The 11775-nt window shown below is 42.0% G+C and overlaps 1 protein-coding gene and 1 pseudogene across 1 annotated transcript; both read left to right on the top strand.

The window, feature by feature from the left end:
- LOC116734533 (C-C chemokine receptor type 6-like) lies at positions 1–4935 on the top strand (annotated as a pseudogene).
- A 2678-nt stretch (positions 4936–7613) lies between these two features.
- LOC116734213 (kelch repeat and BTB domain-containing protein 11-like) lies at positions 7614–10214 on the top strand. The gene has a single exon (XM_032585463.1). It carries the CDS (start codon positions 7712–7714, stop codon positions 8840–8842), a length of 1131 nt encoding a protein of 376 aa, XP_032441354.1. The 5' UTR covers positions 7614–7711; the 3' UTR covers positions 8843–10214.
- The last annotated feature ends 1561 nt before the right edge of the window (positions 10215–11775 follow it).

Raw genomic sequence — 11775 nt, 5'->3', positions numbered from 1 at the left:
ACTGAGTGAGTTTTATGAGGCACCGGAGCAACAAGGATGTTCAGCAGCAGTTGGATCATTTTGACATAAAAAGCGGCTCTGAGCTGGAAACAATCAGGTTCTGGTATCTGAGCGTGAATTCACCACAGGAAGGAGGAAACCGTCTGTACATCGACTTCAGGAGGTGAGAATCCAGCTGTAATATGAAGCTGAAGATCAGTTAATGCTGGATCGTTTGGATGAACAAGTTCTTAATAATTTTACAGGGTGTGCTCTTATTATTGCTAAGGACTAAAGAAAAATACATCTGTATTTTTACATATAATATATATATAGTGCAGGTATCATATCTTTCAGTGACGATGCAGAGCAAATTCTCATCATGATGACATTTCAGGTCTGACTGAGTTGTTAAAGTGGAACTATAACAGTGACCTTTTAGCAACGCCTGACATTTATTCTGGACAATGAACTGACATGTTAAGGGTTAGTGTTTATTTAATAGTAGGTACTGCAGTAACCTTTGACCTTTTCATAGTTTTATGGTTGATAAAAGTTTTATAGCTGCAATAAAGATAAAAGTCTGACTTCATGCCACAGCGAACACTGTGGGAAGATTCTGCAAAGAACTTCTCTTTTTTATCTGCTTTGTTTTGTTTTTAGTGGTTTTTTCTTCTGGATAGTGTTTGTGTGTTTTGTGGTTTATGTTTTGTGGTTTTTGTGTTGTGGTTTTTTGTGTGTTGTGTGTTTTTTGTTGTAAGATCTACTAACCTGGTCAGTCACCTGCGACAAGGGAATCAGTGACTATGAATCTTTATAATCAAATAACATATCAGAACCAGGTTCATCTCAGGAGCAGCAAGGGAAACACTGTGTTGAACAAAACACATATTTATTACACATTTTGACAATAACACTAACAGAACAAAATAGTCACTGTTTCCTTTTAATAGTCAAGTCGTACAAGTTCAAGAGTTTCTTTTCCTTTGATTTGTTTTCAGTTCAGTTTTCAGACCTGAATGTTGTATTGTAGCTACCCGGGTGGTGTTCATATGTGCAAACCCACCGATCTGGTGGAACAGAAGCAGGTTCTTCTTTGGCATCGTAGTGGACACAATGTGAATCCGCTCTTGTGGATCCTGGCTCGCCGTTCTTCATGCGTTGTCTCTCATCACAAAAAACCCAACCTGCATGCAGCAGAAACATCTTTCACTGTAGTGTCATATACGATTTTAAGTCACTTCAGTGAAATTTTATCTCCTCACTCTGTGTAGATAAAATTATTGTGATAAATAACTTTTGTCTTTTAGTTCAAAAAAACATCACAAAATAATATTCACTGAATTGACATCAATATCTTTTTTTCAGCACTCTTAAATTCCAAACAGTGGAATAAATAACTCACTGTCACTAAATACTTCATCAGTATCAGCACTTCAACATGAAAAGGCGCAATATTAGCAGAACAGCCTTTGTGAGTTAGTCATAATGAGCATTGACAAACCGTCATGTCGAGAACATGCATTCTTACCCATAAACATGCATCTCCGATTGTTTTGAAACTATAAAATTAAATTGCAATATAACTTTTATTACATAACAGCAAAATATTAGCTTGTGGCTAATCGTTAGCTAACGAAGCTAATTATAGCACAGAAGTCACCAGAGATTTGCAGCAAGAAAAAGAAGGAAATTTAATCTCAAAAAACAAACTTCTTCCGGATCCAGATACACAGGAATCAAAACTTAACCATAGATGAAAACTAATTCTTGAAAAATATTGAAAATAAAATTGAGTTTTGTCAATAAAGTCATCACAGAATGTTTTCACAGAAGAAGAAGAAGAAGAAACAACTCTATATGAGAGCTAGGGTTGTTCTAGCTCATATTCTGTAGCACATCACTGGAGCTTCAGACTATTTTGAAGCTATTTACTGCCACCTATCGGCAATACAGTGTATTACAAGCTATAATTCATATTCACCAAGATAACATGGGTTACATTGTGTTGTGTGTTTTTTATGTGTTGTGTGTTTTTTATGTGTTGTGTGTTTTTTTGTGTGTGTGTTTTTTCACAAACACTGATTAACTGACAGAGCGAAACATCAGGTGATCTCTGCAACAACTTTTTGCATGACTGTGAGATTCCAGTGTCTGCTGAAGGAAGGAAGGTGAATAAAATGATCCGGTAAAGCTGCTGCTCCACGTCGCCACCCGTGTTTTCTTGCCAAACACCAATTGGGTGGATGAAATGGGTCGACCCTGATGGACTCCTGGGAAACCAGTCCATCATATTATAAGATCCACTTTGTCACCAGGTTGTGATCAAGTTAATTGCTCCATTTTTCTGTGTCTCCAACTCACAGGGCAACAATTTGTATTTCAAATTTGGTCTTCAGTCATTGATTGGGTCAAGGTGTGCTGGAGTAAATCACACCTCTCCATGTAACGTCACCATTGACCACATGGACTAAAATTTTGTCAAATTGCCAGGTGGCTCCCTTTGCAGCAGAGATGTGGCTCTTTTGAAATCTGAACTGTGGAAGAGAGTTTCACTCTTGCAGAATGGCTGAAACATTTCTGAGGAGTATCTGGTCAACGTGTTTTGTGGATCTGGAGAAGGCGTAAGACTGTGTCCTCTAGGGAGTATCCAGGTGGCTTCCAATGAATATCCAATCCTTGTTTGCCCAAAGCAAAAGCAGCACAAAGTCTCACCTCTTCCAGCTATGAGTTGGACTCTGCCAGGGCTGACCTTTGACACTGATCTTGTTTCTGGCTTTTATGAACATATGAAAGCCTTAAACATGTGTATAGTTCTCTCCACAAATATGCCTGAGATCCTAAGTTCTGAGACTTTAGGATCTCAGCTCTGAGATCCTAAAGTACCCAAACCACAGATGATGGAAATTTTCTGGGCATGTCCAATGTCTGAATCCCTGTTCTCATGGACTACTGCCCTCCATATTTTATATTTTTCTCTGTTGCACAACACCTGATTGAGATGATTGCATGACCTCCTCTGCTTGCCATCAAGTGCTGCAGACGGCTGTGAATCAGAAAGGTAACACCTAAAACATGCAGGCCGTGGTGCCAAAGGACCAGACATGAAAAACAATAACAGAAAGTGTTTTGTTTGGAATCAATGCTTTCTGTTATCTTAATTTAACATATTTGATTAACTTTCTTGTTGACTTTTATCACAGTGCAACAAGATGAACTTCTCCATTAACTCTGATTATTCAGCCTACGATTACAACGAGAGCAATGATGATGGACTTTCTGAACCGTGTTCTTTCAGTGACAGCAACAGTTTGAACGTTGTGGCTGGTCCTTACATTCACTCCATCATCTGCATCCTGGGCTTGGTGGGGAACAGCCTGGTCATCCTCACCTATGCCCTCTACAAGAGAACCAAATCCATGACTGACGTCTACCTGCTCAATGTGGCCATCGCTGACCTGCTGTTCGTGCTGGCTCTACCTTTCATCGTCTACAACGAGCTGTACTCTTGGCCGATGGGGCAGGTGGCCTGTAAGCTGCTGCGTGGTTCCTACAGCGTCAACCTGTACAGCGGCATGCTAATGTTAGCCTGCGTCAGCACCGACCGCTACATCGCCATCGTCCAGGCTCGCCGGAGTTTCGGGTTACGTTCGGTGTCAAACAGCCACATTGTCTGTTTCCTGATCTGGATCTTTGCCTTACTGGTGTCTGTTCCCACTTTCCATTTCTACCATTGGTACGAACCAACACATAATGAGATCACCTGGTTCAACATCACCGAACAGGAAGAGACAACAGATCCACAGTACGTCTGTGAGTGGAAATTTGATGACATTAACACTGCTAGCATAGTGAAGGTTGCTGTTCCCAGCACCCAACTGGCCATTGGCTTCTTCCTGCCGCTATTCATCATGATCTTCTGCTACACTTCAGTCATCATCACCCTGCAGAAAGCTAAAAACTACAAGCGACACAAAGCGGTCCGAGTGGTGATGGTGGTGATGCTGGTCTTCATCGTCTGCCACTTGCCTTACAACCTGGCCCTGTTGTATGACACCGTCAGTTATTTTGAACTTCGTGATTGTGACGCTGAGTCTTCACTGCGTACGGCGATGTCTGTGCTGCAGATGGTCGCCTACCTGCACTGCTGCCTGAACCCGCTGCTGTACGCCTTCATCGGAGTGAACTTCAGGAACCACTTCAGGAGGATCTTCCATGACCTGTGCTGGTAAGAAAATCATCATCCCGCAGCCTGAGTCGTTTCTCCATGGTGGTCCTCCAATATCCGCTGCTCAGTTGATGCTTCTGTGAGGACATTGATTGCCTGCTGGCCTCTCTGGGTGTTTAGTTCACCTTTATTCTACCCGGATGTCCCTTCAGATAAAGTTTCTTGTTGGAGGGAGACCCCCGAGACTTGGACTTTGACTCCCATAGGAGTTGAACCTTGACATCTGTTGAGCCAGTTTTATCCTCAGTCCAGCTACATAAACTCACTTTGAACTTCTAATGTTACAAAAAAGACAAATTACAACTGAAGACGTGGTCTGGAAAATGTGTTACTTTTTTTAAAGAACCAGCATTTTATTTATGTTTTTAGGTTTCTGTTACTTTTAGCATCTTTCTGTTGTGGAGATTCCATGTAACTAAACCTTGGAAGGCTGAAAAACTCTGAAACAACATTAACTGTTTTCTTATTCACTGCTTCAAATTAGTGTCTCCTTTAAGACACTGAGACCAAACAGAACCTAAGGGTTCTGTTTTGGGGAACTGAACCCTGAGGTTCTGTTTTGGGGAACTTATTATTTTTGGTTTACATGTTCCTTGGCACCGGCTCAAAAGACCTTTATAGGGTCAGGCTGAAACCTGGGAGTAGTGATGACCTCTGACCTGAACATTCAGAGCCACATAAAGACAGTTACAAAGTCGACCTTCTATCACCTGAAGAACATCTCCATGGTGAGAGGACTAATGTCTCAGGGAGACATAGAGAAACTCATCCATGTGTTTCTCTTTAGTCGATTACTGCAGCAGCGTCTTCACAGGTCTGACTACAAATCAATCCTCAGTCGCAGCAAATCCAGAACGCTGCAGCTGGAGTTCTGACTAAAACCAGGAAAGAAGAGCAAGGCTTCTTTTAATTTAAAAATCACTGAACCGTTCAGCACCATAATATTTCTTCTGGTTCTGGTTCTGGTTCATGGAGAAGCAGCTTTCAGCTTCTATGCACCACAAATCTGGAACAAACTTCCAGAAAACGGCAAAACAGCCGAAACACTGAGCTCCTCTAAATCCAGGCTAAAAACCAGCTGGTTAGAGCTGCTTTGATTAATAATAACTGAAACATTGATCCATATATTTTATATTTTATGTTTATGGATTTTGATAAAATGTAATATTTGTTGCTTGTCTTGTGTTTTTGTTATCTAAAGCAATAAACTCTGACCCTGAGGAGGTCTCACTCCTCTGGCCTTTTTCCTGTCTGGTTTTATTTGTTGTTTACTGGCAGCATCAGGTGGTTTCCTAGGAAACCAGGAGGGAAGTTTGTCAGTTGGAGCTGATGCAGCATCTTTGATAAATGCAGAAACCAGGTCAAGCCTGGAAAGTCGAGCTTTTTTTTTTCTGCTCACACGTTTTCACTAAAACAGATGCAGAGAATATGAGAAATGGGTTGTGCAGGAAAGTGTTTGGATGATGTCATTGATGATGTAAAGAGTCAGTAGATTATCTAGAACATGAACCAGGAATATCAACTAACCAACATAAAACTGATTCTGTGTTTTCTCCTCTGATCTGCCAGCAGGTTTATTGGTCCCACTTGTTTTGATAAAACTACCTGGAAGATGAATCAACTGGTTTGTATTTTTCTTATATAAACAGTTTTATAACTTAACAATTCAGTGATAAAAACATGTTCAAACCTTCACTTCCCCATAATAAATCTGTCCTTTTGTTCCTAAATGTCATCAGCAGATTTCACAGCACTTTTACTTTTTACTGAGCCAGAAAGAAAGAGAATAAATCTACATTTACAGTTTATATTTAATATTATTTGGTTATTGTTTTATAACCAAATAATATCTTGGTTATAAAAACAATTTCCAATTTCAGTGGCAATTGTTTTGAGATATATTTGTAGCTGCAAGTAGGATTTCTTAATGCATTTGATCCACAGCAGGGGGCGCTGTTGCTAGAAGAGAACTGATGAAAACAAGCTTCAACATAAAAACTGAAAATATTCATTTTGTTGTCATAATTTAATAATAATCCTGGTTTAAGTTTTAAAGTAGAGCTTTGGAATAACCAGCTTGATATTTGTTCATGCATGACATCATTTAACTAAAACTTTACATAGATTGTAAATAATGAACAAATAACAAAGATGCAAAATAACAGAATAAGAAAATCAGGAGGATTTTTCCCTTTTGTAACTTTTATTTTTAATGAAACAGCTGGAAACGTGATGATGGGATTTTATTGAAGTAAATGAGTGGATTGAGTCAAACATTAGATCTCATCAGCATGCTCACACGGTGGTGGAGGAATCATGACCGGGGACTCTGCAGCTTCTCAACATTGCTGTCACTACGTTGACTTAAAAGTAGAAAATATACAACAGGAATGAAGATTTTGCAGTGGCCCAGTCAAAGTAAAACATTTGAGGCTTTGGAACTGATGGAGTAACATTTTAATCTCTACCTGTACAGACAGACATGATCGCATTCAACTGTTTCCGAAGGGAAATTAAACTGGAACGTTTTTAAAAATATGTTATAACCAACAGAAAAGTGATTTCGACATCCATCCAGCAGGGGGAGCTGTTCGGCAGTAAATTCGCTGACATTTCATTTGAGAAACATCTCATCCACTTTCATTGATTTACAGAGAAAACGCATTAGCTTTAATTGGACTGCAGGTTGTTGAAGGAGAAAATTCTCCTGCTGACTGAACATCTCAGTCTCACAGAAACGGTTTTAACGGATTTAGCATCAAATTCTCCACCTAAACATTATTATTATTATTATTATTATTATTATTATTATTATTATTATTATTATTATTATTATTATTATTATTATTATTATTATTGCATAGCTTGGAAACCAGAATGTGCAGAAATCCTGTTAATGCATTCAGGAAAATAATAAATTAATCTTTTAATTAAGCTAAGGAGTGAATTAATGATCGATTTGAGTCCAGATCTTCATTTGTTTAGAGGTTCTGCCTGATGAGTTGCTTGTAATTTGTCCGAATTGCTGGTTGGTTCTGGTTCCTGCACATCCTGCTGGGTCAACCTGGTCCCGGTTCAGCACCAAGGACAGCAACTCGCTTCACATAGTTCACAGAAACAAACAAGCATTTTGTGTTTTATTTCAGAATTTATCATCCATTTATGTTTTTTTATATATTTTTCTTCCCGCCCAACTTTCTGCATTCTGGGAGGTTCTGCAAAGCCATTGTTCCACCAAACAGCCGGAGTTCCGCCTGCAGGGCGTAGACGCGAAGTCCAGTCTAGAGGAGGAGGAGGAGTCCAGCGGTCAGTGTCCGGCTTTGTGTCCGGAGACACGGCCCGGCTGCAGCCGCCGCGCCCCGGAGGAGAAGAAGAGCAGGAGGGAAACTTGAAGCAACAGAGTGAATGAAAGAGCGCAGCGAACTGGGCGTCAACTGCTGAGGATTTTATTAAAAAGGTGATCACTGGGCCTGACAGGATCCCGATCGAACCGAGCCGGTAACTATGGACCAGATGGCAGCGGACGAGGTGAAGCATCCAGACCGCAGCGACAACCTGCCGCAGATCACCGCGGAAAACTGCTACGATCTGCTGGAAGAGGCGAAGCGCTGCGGCTCCGAGCGCGACAAGCAGCGGCTGCTGGACTTCATGAGTGACCAGTACCTGCAGGTTCTGCGGAGCCCCGCCGTGTTCGGCCGGCTCACCGCCGCGGAGAGGGAGCTCATCCTGGCCCGCAGGATGGAGGGGCGGAAGGTGCTGGCGGTGGCCGAGACCTCCGAGGTGCTGGACAGCAGCCGCCCGCAGAGCCCGCAGCGGGAGGACCCCGCCCCGCGCCGGGTGTTCTGCCTCCACCCGGACTCCCAGCGCTGGGAGCTGCTGACCGTCCTGCCGGAGGAAGTCCCGGCTAAAGGCTCCGGGATGTGCACCCTCTACAACTACCTGTTCGTGGCGGGCGGGATGGGGACGCAGGACGGCCGCTCCACGGCGTCGGACCGGGTGTTCTGCTTCAACCCGCGGACCGGCCTCTGGACCCGGGTCCGCCCGCTGACGCAGCCGCGCTGCCAGCTGCGGCTGGTCTCCATGGACGGACACCTGTACGCCATCGGGGGGGAGTGTCTGTTCACCGTGGAGCGCTACGACCCGCGCGCGGACAGGTGGGCTCACGTGGCTCCGCTGCCCAGAGGCTCCTTTGCCGTCGCGCACGAGGCTGTTGCGTGCGGCGGCGCGCTGTTCGTGTCCGGCGGCTCGCTCTTCTACCGCCTGCTGCGATACGACAGCCGCCGCGACGAGTGGGAGGAGTGTCCGTTCAACGAGAGCCGGCGGCGCTCCGCCGACATGGTGGCGCACCGCAGCCTCATCTACCGCTTCGACGTGGAGCGGGAGCGCGCGGCCGTGAGCGTGTACAGGTACAACACGCTGGTGAAGGTGTGGCTCGGCGGCGCGCGCTTCCCGCTCGACAACCCGCAGCCGTTCCGCTGTGCGGTGCTCGGAGACCGCATCTACTGCGTGAGCCGCGGCCACGCGCTGCAGTTCGAGGTGCGTGAGGAGCGCGAGGGCTTCCTGTCGGAGGTGCTTCCGGGTCCCGCGGAGGCCCGCGGGTCCCTGGTACCGTTCGTCCTCAGTCTGGACAAGTGACCCGAACCGGGTCAGCCGCGGTGCCTTCCGCTGGGAGGTTGCTGGTTCGAGTCCCAGTTCAGTAAAAGTATCAGTTAATTTAACCAGTAATTCAGTTCAAAAAGTGCAATTTGTAAATTAAATACATTCATTTTGATTATTATTGCTTACAGCTAATAAAAATATATATGTGTTAATCAATGATAATTTGGTTTATCGCCGGATAAATTATCTTTATTGAGCAGAAAAAGAGGAATAGAATGAAATATATTGAAAATATCTTTTAAAAAATGAGGACAACTAGAAATAAATAAAGGCAACATTAAGAAATAAAGTACGATTTACATGAAACAAATAAACAAAAATAAGTTTTATAGATGTGACGTCAAATCACACAGGGACTGCTAGCTTAGCATTGGTTGTCTGTTTATTAAAATATTAAGAGCCTTTTGAGGGCCGAAGAGCCCAAAACCTCTCAGGTCGACGGTGTCACATCCTGAGGTCAGTAATCTGTGATAAACATGAACTCATAAATGTTCCAACAGAAATGTAAGGCATGCTCTGGTGCCACTGGGTTGATTGCCTGGTTATTGGTGGAATAAAACGTTTTGGATTTTTCCTGCTCTGGAGCACACAGGTGTGTCAACCACATCCAGGTGAAAAGACAACCGGCAATGCCTTTAGAGAAGCAACTGTTGCTGTCCATCAATCTTTGAAAGGCAGCAAATACCCTCAAAATCTATGGAAAAGTTGGTGGAGGTTTGATGATTTGGGAGTTTTTCCCATCAGGACCAGATTAGATTAAGGGCTGTTTCTGCTTCCTGTCAGATTAAACTAAAATGATGTCTTAGTTTTCAAGTCTTGAATGTTTCACTCTGATCCAACTGGAGAATAAAGCTGCCTCCAGTATTTAACTGGTTTGTGTCTCCTTCCTCTGAAACTCTCCTCCTCTTCCTCAGGCTTGAATCTGACAAGCAGAAACAGTTTTATCTTTGGAGCTGTGAGTGAACGGCTGTGTTTCCTGCAGTCAGCGCGTTGCTTCCCTCAAACAGCCAACAGAGCTGCAGTGTCTCCGGCCTGAATGGCTCTCTTTCATATTTCCTCTCCTCAGTTTAATATCCTGCATGTGTCTGGATTACTAATGTGATCCTGAGCTGCAACATGAAGCAATCATCTGAGAGAAAATATAATCCAGACATAAAATCCAACTTTTAGACCTGAAATTACAGAAACATGAGATTTGGAAATGATTGGAAAATGTCTGATTTTATGAGTATTTTATGGAAATCAAATATGGATCAACTTTGGCTTATATTCTGTTGTTTATGCTGAACTCTTATATCTTTAAAATGTATTTACTGCTTTTTATCCATAAAGTTTTTGTCACATCCAAGCAGTCAGACCTTCCTGTTATCTCATAATGTGGCTCTGTAAAAATGGTTTTTTAGACTTTAGTGCTTTTACCCACATTAATCAGAAATTCTTTTAAAAATTTAGTTTTTTAATGTTAAAGCTCCCAAACTCAGGGATTGAACTAGTCCTCTGTCCTCAAATAACAAACAGGTGTTTCCCCAGCAGGTCTATAAATAAATACTGAGGTATCCCACAAGGTCCTGTGCTTGAACTATTTGTTTCCATCAAATAAAAGACAAAGCAGCAGAAATTCCTCGATATGCAGATGATATTCTGGTATTTATTTGTGAATCCTGGGCAACACAGTTACATTTTCCATCTTCACCAGTTCCAAACCAGTTCTAGTGTTCACTTGACTCCAGTTTCTTCCATTTCCCTGCATCTGAGCTGCTTCTCTGGCCCTGGAAAACTTTTTACTGCAGATTAAATCGTAGCTGGCTTTGCTAACAGCCTGTTATTAGATACTTTGAGGTATTTTCTGGCCAAAATGTACATTTTTTCAGCTAAATTGATATTTACATGTCACATTTAAGAAGGAAACTTACAGTTCAATCAGCCTCAGTTTTTCCCTTCTCCTATTTATTTTGATCTAATATGTTCCCAGACAATAATAAGATACTTTGGTCCAATCAGAGCGAAGGACTTGGGCCTTTAGGGCCCCGAGTTTAAGTAAACTATGAGGTTTTAGAACAGAAAAGGATTAAATCACATCTTTTTTATCAAAATAAAATATAATAATAAAACTGTAAATGGGCTTTTAAGAACACTACTACTGATTAATTGATTTAATTATACATAACTAATTCACAACATGTCGCCTCAAGGTATTTCACAATAAAAGCCCCGCCCTCCAGCAAGGTGTTACAGGTAAACAGAACACCAGACCAGGTGTATTTTCTATAAAAAGTTAAAAACTGACAGAAAAGATTCAGTCAATAGTTAAAATAATAGTAAATAAAGCAAACTGTGAGAGTAGGAGGAGGTGGTTATCCTGAGGCCGCAGCAGCAGGACTGTACAGGTGATCAGGACAACCTGAGCCAGTTTAACTATCAGTTTTTAAAAGTTCATTTTAAGCATAGTCTTAAAAGTAGAGAGTGTGATAATGATGCTGATTTAACACTGATATAAATAACATTTGGAGTTTTTTCAGTTGTTATTTCCTGGAGCTTGTTCTCATCAGTCCCCTCCATGCAACAGCGCCCTCTGCTGGGCATCACCATAAAGTTTATTACCGTGACAAACTGGCTTCGTTTAAGGTTTTGTTTCTCTTAAATTAATAAATCAGGATTTTAACTACAAATAAATTGTAATTCAACATTCTAAACAATCTTACACAATATGCAGTAAATATAGATTTATGACTTATTCTGGATTTGATTTTGCGTGACAAAAATTTAACTTCTGCGATTTCTACTGAGGAAATTCAACAATAAGGGCAGAGTTATTATAAGACATTGCTGCAGTTTTACACGTCGTGTTCCCACCACCGACTCTCTTCTTCTTCCTGTGATAAATGACTAAACTCACAGTGAGGTTTTCT

Source organism: Xiphophorus hellerii, chromosome 15, assembly GCF_003331165.1.
Source record: "Xiphophorus hellerii strain 12219 chromosome 15, Xiphophorus_hellerii-4.1, whole genome shotgun sequence".
In the NCBI taxonomy this organism is placed as follows: domain Eukaryota; kingdom Metazoa; phylum Chordata; class Actinopteri; order Cyprinodontiformes; family Poeciliidae; genus Xiphophorus; species Xiphophorus hellerii.
This window is presented reverse-complemented; position numbering and strand designations above follow the sequence as displayed.